General features: G+C 48.5%; 1 protein-coding gene and 1 pseudogene across 2 annotated transcripts in view; one reads left to right on the top strand and one right to left on the bottom strand.

Annotated features, from left to right (window-relative positions):
- Positions 1-499: 499 nt before the first annotated feature.
- On the bottom strand, positions 500-14,087 carry LOC116825119 (uncharacterized; annotated as a pseudogene).
- A 549-nt stretch (positions 14,088-14,636) lies between these two features.
- Positions 14,637-17,197, top strand: part of TACO1 (translational activator of cytochrome c oxidase I) — an 18,088-nt gene continuing 15,527 nt past the window's right edge. The window contains exons 1-3 of one of the 2 annotated variants that reach the window (XM_075065957.1): positions 14,637-14,899; positions 15,171-15,444; positions 16,224-16,330. In XM_075065957.1, the coding sequence (XP_074922058.1) occupies positions 15,183-15,444; positions 16,224-16,330 (369 nt within the window). In that variant the 5' untranslated portion in view covers positions 14,637-14,899; positions 15,171-15,182. The remainder of the gene's footprint in view (positions 14,900-15,170; positions 15,445-16,223; positions 16,331-17,197) is intronic. The other variant, XM_032780867.2, reaches the window with a different exon arrangement.

The raw sequence follows: 17,197 nt of genomic DNA, 5'->3' as shown, positions 1-17,197 counted from the left end.
GTCACAGACGCCAGGAGTCTCCCCAGCAGGAACTAGGGCACCAGCATCCAGCCTCTCCGGCGGCCAGGCAGCTTCTGAGCCCTGGAGTTGGGCTTTTATACTTCCAGTCCTGCGCCTTGACCTCTGCGGTGCGGGCGCAGGCTCCAGTGGCTCCGCCCACTTTGGTATCTGGAGGGGCTCATCTCTCTCTGGGGCGGCTGGGAGGCAGGCTGCCTCATTACAACAGGTCTTACCCTGAATGTCTGTGTATAGGAGCTGCCTGCCAGCCATACTCAGCTCACACTCTGGCTTTCACAGCCTTGGTTATTACAACAGGATGACCCCAACAGACACACAGTCCCAGATTTCCCCCCAAAAATCTGCAGCCTGTGTTGTCCAGCCTCTTCCTGGACAATCCCGATATAATAGGTCCATTGCCCCTCCAAGGGGATCAAGATATAACAGTTTCCCACCCCAAATAGAGATACCCACACAGGTCACAATACTGGACTCATTTCAATTAAAGAAGAAAACAAATTTATTTAATCACAAAGGTAGATTTCAAGTGAGTACAAGTGATGAGTCATCAAAGTCAGAAATGGTTGCAAGAAAAAAAAAGATAAAAACACTTTCTAGTACTAAACTGAACAAACTAGACGTGGGGCGAAGTGAAGTCCCTTGGCACAGGTTTCCAGTAGCATTGCTGACCAAGTTTTCAGGTCAGGCTCAGTTCCTGAGGTCCAAGAGCTGCTTTTCTTTTCTTCTTTTTGTCCTCTTAGGTGATAAGAAGAGATGAACAGGGAGAAATAATGAGATGTTTTTGGCCCTCTCTTTTATAGTTCAATCTCCCTTTGAAATGCTTTTTTTTAAGTGACCCCTAGACAAAGTTCTCAGCTGAGTGGGGAGACGTGAACTTTGGTGGCAAAGAGGTTTCATGCTGTTGTTTTCTAAATGCAGGTCTGTTTGTTCCTGATTGCCTCCCTTTCCAAAGAATGGCTACCTGATAGGTGATGGCCCCGCAGCTTTGAGGACACCTGGGCTGGAAGTGCTAACACTTTTATCCACTCCCCAGATGTGTCTGGTAAACACCCTTCAGTTGTGATTTCAGCTTTGACATGATAGCTGACAGGTATTTTGAAATAACCAAAACAATGATTATGTGTGTTATATTGACAAATAAAATATGCAGAATTTTTAAATAGCGTTTGCAGAATGTTTAATTTTTTTAGCACGGCATTCCCCAAGGAGTAATGCAAAAGTCTCTGTGTGCGCCTGCCAGTCACAGTTCATCAGGCCTCATGGTCAGTTAGGCATTAGAACATCTTGGTTGGTTTATCTGAGAGATTTACACTTCACGTTGGCTTTTCCCTATGCCACCCGAATGTATCAGCTCCTTTAATATCAAAGAAACACCTGGTTAGACAGACCTTTGTTACAGATTAAGTACGTAGTAGTTCTTCATCACATTCGAATTTAAAGTAGACGGCATGAGCAGTTCCTGAGTTGTCTTTAAATCACACACACCAGGCTGTCCTACCCCGCCCCTCAGACCAATCCATGCTGAGACAGGAATGCAAATCCCAGCTCCAGATGGCCCCTAAGAGTCAGCCCCTGCTTGGAACCGAGGTAGCAGTAGGGGGAAGTTCCTGACATGGTCCCATCTAGATGGGGTGTTTGTCCTGGCTGCCTCATAGCTAGATGTGTGTGTGAGGGGGAGAAGAAGGGAATACAGACACCTGCGTGGATTGCAGCTAGATGCAGGGGGTCCCAAATGGAGTAGGCTGTGACCATCTGCTCTAAAATCCCCCCACCTGTCTGCTCTTCCCCACACTGCTCAGCAAAGTCCCATTCCCCGCCCCACACACTCTCTGCTGGGCATCACGGGGACAGGACCACTCCCTGGTCTCCTCCTGCTGGCACTGTGCCAGGCCCGCCAGCTGCCAGAAGCCCGTCAAGCCCTAGCGGTGGCAGAGGGGCGTTGGTGAGTCAACTGGTGCCAGGTGAGGTTGCCCAATTGAGCAAAGCGTTTGCCAATCAGCATAGCTGTATGGCCGCTCCTTGCTGTGAACATGGTGGTGTGTTCTCAGGTATGAGCTCTGTGCAGGCTCTTGCCGCAGTCAGTGCACTGGAATGGCCGGCCGTGGTGTGTGTGCACTGATGCCTCATTGATGCATTGGTGCCGCCAAAGCTCTTGCCGCAATCGTGACAGCTGTATGGCCACTTCTTGGTCTGTGTGCGCTGGTGTGCTCTCAGGTAGGAGATTATGCACTGATGCTGGGTCAGCTTGTTGGCATCGCTGAACCTCTTACCATAGTATGCACAGCGGTGCGCATATGTGTTGGTGGTTTGTCAGCATATTGGCTTTGCTGAAGCTCTTGCTGCAATCGTCACAGCGATGCGGCTGCTCCCGTGTGCATGCTCTGGTGTTTTCTCAGGTGTCCGATCTGTGAAAAGTCCTTTCCACAGTCAGCACAGTGGTACGGCCGCTCTCCGGTGTGCGTGCGCTGGTGTATTCTCAGGCTTGAGCTCTCTGCAAAGCTCTTGCCGCAGTCGGTGCAGCAGTACGGCCGCTCCCCGGTGTGCGTGCGCTGGTGTATTCTCAGCTTTGAGTTCTCTGCAAAGCTCTTCCCACAGCTGATGCAGCAGTACGGCCGCTCCCCACTGTGTGTGCGTTGATGTATTCTCAGGTGTGCGATCTGTGCAAAGCCCTTGTTGCAGTCGGCACAGCGATATGGCCGCTCCCCAGTGTGGATGCGCTGGTGTATTCTCAGATACGCAATCTGTGCAAAATCCTTGCCGCAGTCAGCACAGTGGTGTGGCAGCTCTCCAGTGTGTGTGCGTTGATGTCTTCTCAGGTGTGCGATCTGTGCAAAGCTCTTGTTGCAGTCAGCACAGCGGTACGGCCGCTCCCCGTTGTGCATGCGCTGGTGTATTCTCAAGTGCGCAATCTCTGCAAAGTCCTTGCCGCAGTCAGTGCAGTGGTATGGCCGCTCCCTTGTGTGCGTGCGCTGGTGTGTTCTCAGGCTTGAGCTGTGTGCAAATCTCTTGCCACAGTTGGGGCAGCAGCGTGGCCGCTCTCCGGTGTGCGTGCGCTGGTGTATTCTCAGGTATGCAATCTGTGCAAAACCCTTGTCGCAGTCAGAGCAACGGTACGGCCGCTCCCCGGTGTGTGTGCGCTGATGTATTCTCAGCTTTGAGCTCTCTGCAAAGCCCTTGTTGCAGTCAGAGCAACGATACGGCTGCTCCCTGGCATGCGTGCGCTGGTGCTGGGTCAACGCGGAGGCGTTGCTGAACCTCTTGTCACAGTCGATGCAGTGATGAGGACCTCGGCCCATAGGGAGTCTCTGGTGCGTAGCCACATCTGGTCTCTGGCTGAGTTTATCCTGGAGATGGACTGTGTCCTGTGGATGGATCCCCCCGTGGGCCGTGGGATCCTGCTTTCCTGCTGCGCTTTCCCCACATTCAGCTTGTGCCCTCTTTCCTCCCGGGATCCCGTGCCCTGCTGGAGAGAGCGGAGGCAATCCCGGTGTTAGCTCAGGTTTAAAACTACACCTTCAACAAAGATGGAAAAATGTCACAGATGGGGCAATTTCCCCATTTCTTTGTGATTGTTTTTTGGATGGGTGCCTCACCCTGCAATGGCAGCTCCTATCCCACAGGGCTGGACCCAGCACCTTGCTCTGGACATTGAGACCTGGCCTGCTGGGTTCCAGTGCCAATCAGATATGCCCCCGCAACCAGTCATGATGGTGGAGGAGGTGGGCCAAACTTCAGTGGATGGCATTGCCATCCAGATCCACTGAGGCCCACCCCGACCCCTCTGCACCAGGCTGGGGTTAGGGTTGCAGCACTGGGGGAAGGTGCTTCTTTGGGCGGCTAGTGCCTCTTGGGGAGGGCGAGGAAGGCAGGTTTTATTAAAAATCATGGAGCTGTCACAGTAAATTTAAGGACCTGTGACCTTTACTAAACTTATATAACTGCTCTGTAATTTCTGATACAAAATGCCACGACAAATCTGCAGCTTGACTAAGGGTGGTTTTACCCAATGTTGTTTGTGCAGCGCCTAGCACCTGCTCCCATGGGTATCGTTTTATGCTTAAATTATAGCCTGCCCAGGATACAGGCAGTGCCTCGCACAACTGGCCCCTGGTTTTGTTTTCAAACAGATTTTGTTTTTATTTCAATCAGAGGGGTTTATTTAGTTTTCACCAAAAAGGTAGCAGTGATTGGTTGACTAACATAGTGAACATCAGTGTCAATGGGGTAGGATCCGAGCCTAAAATAGGAAAAGAAATAGTTATGAATTACTTAGACAAGTTACATGTCTTCAAGTCGGCAGGGCCTGATGGAATACACCCTAGAATACTTAAGGAACTAGATGAAGAGATCTCTGACCATTAGTGATGATCTCTGAGAACTTGTGGAGGATAGTAGAGACCCCCAAGGACTGGAAATATAGTACCTAGCTATAGGCAAGAGAATAAGGACAACTCAGGGAATTCTAGACCAGACAGTTTAACTTCAGTACCTGGAAAGATAATGGACCAAGTAATCAAACATTCTATTTGTGAGCACCTAGAAGGAAATAATGTAAGAGCTAACAGTCAGCATGGATTTGCCGATAACAAATTATGTCAAACCAACCTGATATCCTTCTTTGGCAGGTAAGAAGCCTTGTGGATAGGGGAGACACAATAAATGTCACATATCTTGACTTTAGTAAAGCTTTTGATACTGTCTTACATTATCTTCTCATAAACAAACTAGAGAAATATAGGCTAGGCAAAGCTACTATTGTTGGGAGGTGTGTGTGTGTGTATGTAAAAAACACATACACACACACCCATCCATGTAATATGTTATAGGCTTGTGACGAAGTGGGGATTTCCCCTTGTTATGTTGTACGTGAGTCTTACTGTTGAGCCTATGAGTTTTACCATTTTGCATGAATGATGTGTGCCTTGGTTTTCCTGTGTGCTGCACCAATATCTCGGTGGTGGGAATAGGGGTGTGCGACTTTGGCTAAGACCTCTGGCGCAGGTGAGGCTGCTCCAGATGTCTGCATGTATGCTACAACCGGTGCCCTTTGTAACCTGAGACCCAGGAGGGGGATGCAACCAGGTGATGATCAAGTGACACTGGAAGAGTGGGAGTCCAGGGCTTCTGGCCCAGGACTCCCCAAGATGACTTGGCTGAAAGTCACTGATTTCTGTCCTATGCTATGTTCCTGTTGACTTGTTTTACTGGCTGGCTGAGAGTCACGCCTGACTGCAGAGTTGGGGTGCAGGGCCCTCTGGCTTCCCCAGGAGTCCTGCCCTGGCGGACTCGCTGTGGGAAGCACACAGTGTGGAAGGGGATGCTGAATGCTCCAAGGTCAGACCAGGAAGATTGAAGCTGTGTAAGTTTCTTGCCCTAGTGACACTATGCTCAGAGAGAGGAGGCTCCCCCAGAGTCCTGACTGGCTTCATACTGAGTAGTTCCAGAGCACTGGCCCAGTGACTCCGCGACAACTAGTGGCAGCAGTGGGATAAACTGCACCCCGTGGACAGAGCATCCTGTAGTGAATGACTGAGGAGCAGTAGAATGAAGAGGGATTAGCGAGAGACGGGCATGCTGAAGGCTCTGAGAGGTGCGGTTCCAGGAGGCGGAGGAGCCTATGGCTTAACCCTGGGAGAAAGTGGACCCCTCAGAAGGTCTGTCACACTGAAGGGGTTCCTCCCTGGGTTCGTGAGGAGCTGAGAGAGCACTGGCCTGTGAGTCCGTGACCAAAGAAGGGCGCAGTGGAGCCCAGTGTAATGACCGATATCTTAGAAAACATGTTTGAGAAATATGTACAGTTGTAGAAGCCTAATGCCAGTAAAAAGCAAACGGCCGTAGTGTGGCTGTTGTGGGAAGCTGTAAAAAAGTCAATAGCATGTAAGGGGGAAATCTGTGCGGAGTTACAACTATTACAAGATTATTCTAAAACCTGCCAGGAAAATTTGGAGTGGGAAGTGAGGCAAGCACAGATCATGCAAACTCAGTTAGAACAAATGGGGAAACAAAACAGGGAATTGGAAAAGAGAATGGTGGATTGGGAAAAGATTAAGGCAGACAAAGATAAATTAGACCATCAAGTGGTAGGGATGAAAGAGTTCATTCGAGCCCCAGAAAGGAGTAGATATGATTCGGAATATTGCTTGGAGGTATTTGAAACTGAGGGGGGAAGATATGGATAAGTGGAATGGGAGATGCACAGATGAATTGATCAAAGAAATGCAAAGGATGGAAGAGGAAATATCTAAGGAGCAGAGAAGAGTTGCAGCTGTTCAAGCTGAGGGTTCAGAGAAACCGCTCTATAGGGAGGTCCTGATGACAAGTAGCTTCCATTGGAAATGGGTCCCCAGAAGTGGGAGATGGTAACTAGATTAAGACGGGAGGCCTAGGATAATGGTCTAATGTAAATAGAAGTTGTGATTTGACTCGATGCGTGTCAGAGATTCCAGCAGCCTCCTTTATTGGGGAACGAGTGACAGGAAAAACGTATCATACAGTAGAAAGCTATACCCAGACAGAGGGGGATATTTGTTGTAAAGAACAAATGCTTCAGATAGATCGGTCAGCTAAGCCAGTAATATTGGGGACTCCTTTTCTGAGGAGGAATCGGTTCGTTTTGGATTTAACCAATGCAGTTCTGTGGCATGTGCCCGGCTGGATGGAAAGCGTCCTGACAGGAGGGTACATTCCAAGAATCTGTGCTATAGAAGCAGTGGAGGAGATTATACTGGATCAACAGGATGTGGGTAAAGGAGTTTCCTGATGTATGGATTAGGAATAAAGCCAAATATTGTAAAAATCAAAGCATGTGTTAAAATCCTGGGGGACAACGTGCCACCGCAGAGACAATATAAATATCCTGTGCGAGCAGAGGCAGGAATTCAGAAAATAATTGAATCATTAGAACAACAGGGAGTGATTGAAAAGGGAGAATTCTGCATACAATGGCCCAATCTGGCCCATATTAAAAGCCTCGAGAGACTGGAGATTGATAGTGGATCTTAATAAAGCTACACCTCCCATGGCACCAATAGGAACAGATCTACTTCAAGTGATGGGAAGAATACAAGGGTTCTCTGTCATAGATTTAGCAAATTGTTTTCTCACCATTGCATCTCGATTCTTGGGCCTGCTTTGCATTGACTGTTAAGGGACAACAGGACTTATTGAAAAATTCCCCAGGGCTGACACTGCGCTCTGGCTATTGCGCACCAACATGCAGTGTGAATGCTGGATCAATTATCCAAAGAGAATCGGGAGAACATCACCTTGTAGATGACATATCTGGTGGGGGAGGGGGGAGAACACTGGAGAGGAGGTGACTGAGTGGACTGAAAAAGTGTTGAAACTCATCCAGGAAATGGGTTTCAAGGCTAATAAAGAGAAAGCCCAACTAGTGCAGAGGAGAGTGAATTATTTGGGGGTGACTCTAGGGGAACAAGGAATTCAGGTAGATCAATAAAAGGTGAACTCATTAATGAATTTACCAAGGCCAGAGGAGTCTCATGCCTTGAAGGTGATGTTAGGAGGATTTAATTATTTAAGGAAACACATCTGGAATTTTGCCGCTATCACTGGACCCTTGTGGCATTTACTGAAAAAGAAAGGAGCATGGGAGCAGGGCCCTGAACAAGACGACACTTTTTGTCATTTAAAACAAGCTTGATGCAAGCTCCAGCATTGAAATTCCCAGAGATAAACAAGCCGTTTGTGATTACGTTGGCAGCAACCCAACAAAGTCTAGCATCGGTACTAATGCAGGAAATTGACGAGAAGTTAATACCGGTAGCGTACGCATCTAAGAGATTAACCCTTATGGGGCAGCAGTTTGGGATCTGTGAAAGAGACTGTTTCGCTGCTGTATGGGCCAGTGAAGCTTTTGCTTTGACTACTGGCACAGCCCCTGTTATAATACAAACACCTCACCTCTCCCCTGAAATATATTTGATCAGGGAAACTGCAGGAAAAAGGAGTACTGAATGCCAGAATAGCCCAGTGGACCTGGATGTTAACTAACAGAGATGTTACTTGTTAGAATAACAGACAAGCCGTGACGTTACCCTATGCCCTCCTGACGGAAGGAGAGGAGCATGAATGCCCACTTCCAGAAACCGAACTGAAGTTAGCTGAAGAAGCACCCCCTGGTAGATGAAGTGTTAAGCCTCAGAGAAAAAGAGTTTTGTTTACAGATGGTAGTTCATACCATGAGAACCCAAGAAATATATGGGATACGCGGCTGTACAAATTGATGGGGAAGCTATTTCTGGTTCTAGGAGTCTGACTTCAGCTCAGAGCTTTTAGCGATCTGCTTAAACAGAAAAATAATGTTGCAGAGTGTCTTTATGTCTATATGGATTCAGACTTTGCGATACAAGGACTGTTATACTGGATTGGGATTTGGAAAAAGAATCATTGGGAAACAGCTGAGGGGGAAAATTTGGTCCAAAAGAAGGATTGGAAATCTTTGATTGGCTGAAAAAAATACCCAGGAAAATTAAGAGTAAGACATATTAAAGGTCACCAAAAGTGAGAAGGGAATGAAATTTTTTTTAAAAAAATTAGCAGTAAAGGAACCTTTGGGAGTTATGGTAGTTACTAGAGCTCAAGTCATAAAACAGGAGGTTAAACCTGAGGAAAAATGGGGAAACTGAAATATACAAGGTGGCTATGCAGTGAATAAAAAAACACGAGAGAAGAAAAGTGGGTACCTGACAAACTTCAAAGAGAAGAGATTATTAACCTGTGTCACTCTATAGCACATCAAGGAATAGAGAATACTCTCTTTAAGATAAAACAAATTGGAATATGGCCTCGAGTGCGAAAGGACATACAAAATTTTGTTAAAAACTGCATAAGGTGTCCAGCAGACAGGAATACACCACTGAATTCGAGACCCATGTTGCACCAAAGAATTGTGGGGCCATGGAGTAGAATATAGGCTGATTATATTGATAAATTGCTTAAGTCCCAAAGGGGGAATCAGTATTTATTAGTGATAGTAGATTCCTTTTCTGGATGCGTGGAGGCGATTTACACCAGAAATTATACTGCACAGACCACTGCCAAAAAGTTGTGGGAAGTATGTTTAGTAGATATGGAAAATTATGCGGGGGAGGTCTAGGTTTGATATTAGGAAACACTGTTTCACTAGGAGGGTGATGAAGCACTGGAATGGGTTACCTAGGGAGGTAGTGGAATCTCCATCCTTAGAGGTTTTTAAGGTCAGGCTTGACAAAGCCCTGGCTGGGATAATTTAGTTGGTGTTGGTCCTACTTTGAGCAAGGAGTTGGACTACATGACCTCCTGAGGTCTCTTCCAACCCTAATCTTCTATGATTCCAAAAGTAATTGATTCAGAAAATGGGCCACATTTTGTAGGAGGAGTAATTAAAAGTTTATTAAAAGCTTTAAGAAAAAAGCAACAACTACATATGCCCTATCATCCTCAATCATTAGGGACAGTAGAAAGGATGAATCAAACTATTAAACACGCTGTATGCAAAGAATGTAATACAAGAAACTGGCAAAGATTGGAATGATAAATCGTGAATGGTATTGGCGGCCATCCGAAGTAGTGGTCTATTGGGTACTGGCTACCAGGCATATCAAATTCTCTTTGGAAGGCCTATGAGATTGTGGAGCCCTTTACTGTACCCAGAAGAAGAAGAGGAGGTATCAGTTACCCAGTGGGTAAGGGTGTTACCAACAGAACTTAAGAAAATGGAATTTAAACTGATTGACGCCATTGAAAAAGCAAGAGACTCAGTGGATTCTCGTGTGGCTCAGGACAGTAAATTATGGAAAATCGGAGATAGAGTAATGTATTTGAAATTAGCATAGAAAAATAATGTCCTGGAGTCTAGATGGGTTGGACCATTTTCCATCATGAATAACATTTCATCTACTGTGGTGCAGATTAACAAGGGAGAAAAGGGAAAGTGAGTCCACACATCACAATTAAATTTATGGCCTAAAGATTAAATAATGTTCCTTTCTTTTAGTTTATCTTACAGAGGGAAAGGAATGCCCAATTGCATGGAGATTATCCTGTACGGATTTTGGATTTGGAGCATGGATACGGTGCTACAATTTTTATAATTGGTTTATTGTTTACGCTTGCTTTGCATTTTGTGCTTAGTAGAAGAATTGTGTTGTGTGTGTTATATTTTAGGAAGAAAAAAAATAATACCGGAGCTCGACTGAAGATAGAAGAGCTTAGTGTAAGTATTTAGAATAATACAGCCGGAAGCACTGGATATTATTCCTATAGCATAATGGCCATGACTTCAATATCGAGGAGCCTCATAATTCAAAAAGGGTGAAAATAAGGTTTTTGGCTTTTAAGTTTTTTGAGTATTTGGAGAAATTGAGGGGTACATGGATATACATATGGGAGCACCTCTAGGATGAAGGTATGGATCAAAGCGAAAAATACATTATTTGTGGGACAGAATGGGAAAAACAGGACCAAACAAAACCAGATATAAAGAAAAACCCGTTTCAGGTACAATTTGAAATATGGTGGGAAGATGGCAAAAATGTGACAGAGGAATATCTAAGGCCAAAAGATTTGATATTGAGATGTTGCAAAGGAAAATGTCAGCTTTGGGTAAGATTTTGGGGGCTATACAGACACATGTGACACAAAATTTTGGCGAAAGGAATAAGAAGTGTGGAACTCCAATTGAAACAAGCGCAACCCTTGAAAACGTCTTTAAATGTAAATCTATTTGGTGTGTCTGAGTTTGACAATAAAACGATGTGTACAGATGCAAAATTATGGGCTACAATACATAGAAAGAATGGTTAGTCTGTTAAGTAATGGACCATGGCCTTTTGAATGGCTCAAAGATCCTCATATATGGAATCAATAAATTGCAGGATGGAAGAAATATATGGAGTTTAATTGGGATCAAGCCACTCTGAGAGTGGAGTGAAAAGGCAGAATGCTGGTACACAACACAGGGAAGCAAAAAAAGCAGCAATGGCCTGGGTGTTGCCAAAAATTATTAATGAAGAATTATAGCAAATAGAAATAAGTGGGACATACTTAATTCAAGAAGAGGAGGATTATAAATTAGTAGAATTAATGAAACATTGTGAAGAGTGGGGATGACGAAAATGGGTGTGCCCACAGCTAACTTGGTCCCTAGAGGGATGTCATTTGAACCATTCAAGCAGACAATGAACCATGCAATATTTAGCCTCTCATGGCACAAGAGTGTTTGATTTAGGCAACGGGTGTGTTTGTGTGGTAGCCACTGAAAAACATGTATTTTGGGGAAGTATGACAGAAAAAGGCCCAGTTGAGTCATGTAAAGGTAATGTAACAGAGGTCATTATTAATGGAATTATTTACCGAGGTCCTCTATTTTTAAAAAAGGAAATTGTTTGGTAACCAAAAGATGTGGACTGGTCCTTTGATCTGGGGATACACTGGGAACAATGGGAAAAATTTATTGATGAAAGCTTAAAAAACAGGCAATATGCAAAAGATAATATCTAAGTCTGTTCAACTGGGAAAAATAAACATTTTGATCCACAATGGTCAAATATTAAAATTGAGGAAAGAAGGAGAAGAATTGGCAATTTCTCATTGGTATGATATTTTCAAAGGATGGTCTCCCAGTGTCACAACTCTTCTAAATTAAAAGCTACATCCTATTGTGATTTTATTTGCATTAATTGTTATGTTAACCTTTATTAGGCTATGTTTATACTGCCGAATAAGAAAGCAACAAGAAGTTTTGGAGCAAGTGATATATAAAATTGCATAGCTTGCGACATTATGAATTGATACAATAATTAATGGCATTAATCATGTATCAAGAGGGGGGGATGTCGGGATATATATACACATACATACATACACACACTATAATTCATCTATAACATATTACATGGATATGTCATTGAGGCCTGGTATGAATGACGCATGCTTGACATGAATACGTGCATTGCAACTTGGCAACCAAAGCAAGAGCATACAGTCAAGGACTATTAGAACTATCTGTGCAAAAACAATCTTGTTTTGTTCAGAGAAAAACACGGAAAATGAACAGAAAAGGAAACACCACCAGCTGGACTGATATAAAATTGTATAAGAATTGAAGGAAATGGTCCGCCTTGGATCATGGCAGCTTGCCCAGGATTGTCTCTTTGGAATTGTGTGGGTGGAGGGCCTAGTAAACAAAGGCAAAGAACTGAGGATGTGACAGAATGGACTATAAATGGTTGCCTATGACTTCTGCAAATTGGAGTTGTTTATTGATCCAGAGCCCCATGCGAATACAGATGTAGTTTCCCCGGCTCCCCGCATCTTATGATCGGAAGGAATCTCAACTGGCCATCGGGCCCATTCTGACCTTTGGACTCTGGGATAGTATGTTTGGCGTGTGAACGTGGAGTGAGTAAAGTTTGTTTTGTAATCACTAAAGAGCATTTAGAGTATTATATACCAACACCGTGTCCGGTATCTGTCTGCTCTCCATCCTGTAGGGAGACCTCTGCTGAAGGTCTAACATCCTAGTGATGGAGAATCCACTGTGTCCTGAGAGGAGCTCTCCCAGTGGTTCATTCCCACCAAGATAAACATTGGCCTCTAATTCCCAGCCTCAATTAGTCTCCCTTCTCATAGACTCTAAGGTCAGAAGGGACCATTATGATCATCCAGTCCCATCTCCTGCAAAACGCAGGCCACAGAATCTCACCCACCCACTCCTGTAACAAACCCCTAACCTATGTCTGAGTTATTGCAGTCCTCAAATTGTGGTTTAAAGACCTCAAGGTGCAGAGAATCCTTCTACTCCCAGCCAGTGGATCTCGCTCTGCCTTTGCCTTCTACATCAAGGAGCCCTTCACTAACAGGTGTGTAAATCAGAAGGGACTTGATTATTATGACTCACCCGAGGAGGGGCTCTCAGGCCCGGAGCTTTTCCTGCAGTCCTCGGCATCCTGGATCCAGAGCTCTGCCTCCCCTACCTCGATCCGGTGGATTAAGTCCGGTTTGGAATCTGAATAGCCTGTTTGGGGGCAAAGTTGTATTACTAAAGTTTGGCTGTAGGGGCTCAATTATATGTTGGTGCAGCCCAGCACAATAGGGCCCCGACCTCGGTCAGGGTGTGTCTGTATAGCACCTGGCAAGACAGGACACTGATCTCGGTTGTTGCTTCAGAGGAAAGTGCAAGAGATCTCAAGCAGGAGAATAATGAAATAAACCTTTCTTAGAGGAGATTTCTTCTTGTCTCCCACCAGGCAGGTTCAGTTCATACTCTGAAGCAGCAGTGTCTATGACCCGTCTCAATTTGCAGTGGAGATTGAGTTTTAAATCCTTACTAGGGGAACTCTAGAATGGATGGTCCATAGAAATATCCCATTCTGCTAACATCTTGGCCTCTATGCTACCTTGTGGCACTACATTCCATAAGACAACTGTGTGACACCGATTTTCTTTAACGAGTTGAAACACCACTGAATGCCCATTACTCTCAGACTAAGAGATAGGGTGAGTAGAAAGTCCTCAACCACCTTCTCTCTCGTCATTCACTTACCCAACTCTTCCCTGAAAAATGTACCATGGGGGAAGATTTTGGAAGAAGGGAACTTTGCTCCTTTGCCATCTGTAGTATGTCATTAAGGCATCGGCCACATGTCGTGGCAGGTATCACCAGGTGGCGTCATTCAGAGCTACCAGTTCTTTCACACAGGGTGCAAGCATTGTTCAGCTGTACAGTTGTTAAATGTGCTATGTTCATTCTTTTGGGGGAGGTGGGGAGCTGTTGCAGCAGCTGCAGCATTTCCCTGGCAGATGCTGAGGTCTGGAGGGAACCCAGACATTTCACAGCTGTTAAAAAGAAGCGCAATTGGTCCTTACCCAGGGAAACAAGGGCCCAATAATTCCGCAGCATCTGGTCCCGGTACAGATGCTTCTCTCGCTGGGATAGGAGCTCCCACTCCTCCCGGGTGAAATACAGAGCGACGTCCTCAAACGCCACCTGGAGCTGCTGGCACAAGCGTTACACACTCAGCACCTTCCGCTCCAGCCCCCAGCCTGGAATCTCAGCAGGGGACGCGGTTTCTAGAGGAGCAACTCCCAGGGAACCCCCCGCCCAGCACCTGTGTGACCCAGGGAGACTCCCCCCAGCTCCCCAGGGACCCGGGGAAGAGGATCGCGCCCTACTCCGCATCTCACCGGCCAACGTCCTCCCCTCCCTGGCCCCAGGAGGCTCCGGGTTTGGGGTGGTGCCTGGGGCTCAGCGCCGCTCCCCGGCCCCAGCTCTCCGGCTGCTGCAGCCCCCGGCCGGGGTCACTGCGCGGGAGGACCACCGGGTCCCGGTCCCCCTCGGCTCGGCCCCCAGCCGGGACCAGCCAGTGCCCGGCGGGGATCCCCGCCCGCCTCCACCTGCGCGGCCCCGCTGCAGCCATCGCCGGGCTCGCTCCGGCTCCGCCTCGCCCCGGCCGCTTCTCGCCCGGCAGCGACTTCCGCGCCCCGCGCTGCTGCCTCCCCGGGCCGGCCTCTGCGCCCCGCCCTGGGGCTGCAGCCGGGACCCGCCTGCGCACGAGCCGGGCTGGGACCGCAGGGGGCCGTGTTTTTTCCTCCGCTCCGCCCCGCGCCTGCGCCGCCGGCTCCAGCAGCCGGGGGAGGCTCCAGCGCAGGGACCTTCCGGCCCAGCCCCCCGGACGCCTGGGTCCCGAGTCCGGCCGCTACAGCGCTCGTGGCACCTGCTGCCTGGGTGGTAGGAGCCCGTAAGGGGGCAGCCCGGTCCCCGCTCTGCCGTGGGGAGCTGGGAGCCCGGACTCCTGGGTTCTCTCCTGGCTCTGGGAGGGGAGCGGGGACTAGTGGGTGCAAGAGGGCCCCGGCCAGGCTGTGCAGCGTGTGTGTCACAGTAAGAGGCGGGTCGGGCTGTGTTTGTTGCTTGGGTGTGTGGTGTTGGGGGGTGTGTGTGTGTGTGTGTGTGTGTTACAGGTGATCACACCCCCGGGTGCTGTGTAATGTGTGTGTTAGAGGAGAACTCTGTGTGTGTATGAGCGTTACAGGAGCTCACACTTGGCTGTAGTGTGTATGTGTGTTGGGGGGGCTGAGCAGTATGCGTGTTATGTGTGTGTTACAGGAGCTCCCTCCCAGCTGTGTAACCTGTGTGTGTATGTGTGTTTCAGGAGCTCACCCCCATGTCCCTGCTCAGCGCCATGGGGAGGGCAGCTGCCCCATTCAGGTGCCATGTTCTGACCTCGATACTGGCGCTGAAGGAGCTGGAGCCCAGGCTGGCTGCCCCTTCCTCCCTCTCATCATGCCGGGCCCTGCACACCTCAGGTGCCACCCCCGCCGGCCACAACAAATGGTCCAAGGTCAAGCACATCAAGGGCCCGCGGGATGCCGAGCGCAGCCGGCTCTTCCAGAAGCTCACCATGCTGCTGCGCTTTGCTGTGAAAGGTACCGGGTGGGAGAGGTGGCTCCTGTGTGTGACACAGCCCCAGCCAGAGGGAGTGCTACAGAGCCCTGCCAGCTTCCCAGTGCCCCACAGGCCCTGCCCCAGCCAGAGGGAGTGCTACAGAGCCCTGCCAGGCTCCCAGTGCCCCACAGGCCCTGCCCCAGACAGAGGGAGCGCTACAGAGCCCTGCCAGCCTCTCAGTACCTGATGGGGCCCATCCTTAGCCAGAAGCTGTGGCTACAGAGCCCTGCTAGCCCAGCCTTGACCACTAGCACTGACCCTGCTGCCCCTAATCTCTGTTATCATCCCTAGTTGCTGGAGCAGAGGATGCTGGTCTATGGGGTAGTATCTCTTCCCTTCTCATTCTTCCTCCACTGGACCTTTCCTTTGTCCCACAGCACCTCCTGTAAGGTGGCTGGGTCTGTGCTTCACTCTAGCAGCTGTTTTGCATAAGAGGGGGGCAGCCCAGTTCCTGGGGTTCAGGCAGCCTGAGGTAACAGCTTATGGTGGCTGAAGGGAGGAACAGCCCTGAGAGAGGTAGTGTGGAGCAGGGAGGGTCACCAGGGACATCAGGACTCCTGGGTTCTATCCCTGGCTCTTGGAGGGGGATAGTTGGTTAAAGCAGGGGGTTCTCAGAATCAGGACGCCTGGGTTCTATCCCTGGCTTTGAGAGGGGAGGGGAGACTGGTGGGTTATAGCAATGAGGGTTGGGAGTCAGGACTGCTCTGAAATGGGATCCAGCCATGTCTCCTTGTGACATCCCCTTTCTGTCCTATTGCAGAGGGGGGACCCAACCCTGATCTCAACACCAACCTGGCCAGCATCATCGAGCAGTGCCGGAGCAAGAGCATGCCCAAAGCATCCATTGAGGCGGCCATCAAGGGAGGGGTATGTAGCCAGGTACTGCCAGCTCAGCTTGGGGGCGCAGAGGGGCTCATGGGCTGCAGCCTTGCTGCATTCTCTGGGCTGGGCCAGGCTATGCAGAGGGGTGTTGGGAGTCTTGAACGAGGCTGGGCTTGTGGCTTCGGTGCTGGGCTGGGCTACAGGACTTGTGGTTTCTATTTCTAGCTCTGCCGCTTGCTCTGTCTGTGACCTTGGGCAAATCACTTAGGTCATAGGGAATTGCCAGACTGGACACACCTCTGCTCTGATCCACTCCAGTGTCCTGTTTCCAGTACCAGGGGCTGCAGAGGCAGGTGTAAGAATCCCTCAGTAGCAGATGTGGGGATAATCATCCTGCATTAGGTCTCAGCTTGGTTGTAATAGTTACAGTCAGCTCAAGCCCTGAAGCAGGAGGCTTAGCATCCCTGCCAGAAGTTGTTTGCATTAATTATTCCAGCTCTGGATGTTTTTGTGGTCTGTAGAAATATCCAGTCCCTCTTTGAATCTTGCTAAATTCTTGCCCCCTCATTTTCACCCCAGAGCCCTTACCACCAGCTGGAGTCCTCACCCCCTGTACCCAGCCCCCTGCCCCACCCCGGAGCCCCTCATCCCCAGCCAAACCCAGTCACCAACCTCCTGCCCCAGCCCTGAGCCACTCCCAAACCCGGAGCCCCCTCCTGCTGCCAGAAGTTGTTTGCATTAATTATTCCAGCTCTGGATGTTTTTGTGGTCTGTAGAAATATCCAGTCCCTCTTTGAATCTTGCTAAATTCTTGCCCCCTCATTTTCACCCCAGAGCCCTTACCACCAGCTGGAGTCCTCACCCCCTGTACCCAGCCCCCTGCCCCACCCCGGAGCCCCTCATCCCCAGCCC

The sequence above is a fragment of the Chelonoidis abingdonii genome, chromosome 4, assembly GCF_003597395.2.
Source record: "Chelonoidis abingdonii isolate Lonesome George chromosome 4, CheloAbing_2.0, whole genome shotgun sequence".
Lineage (NCBI taxonomy): Eukaryota > Metazoa > Chordata > Testudines > Testudinidae > Chelonoidis > Chelonoidis abingdonii.
Note: the sequence above shows the minus strand (reverse complement) of the source record. Positions and strands in the feature narration are given on the sequence as shown.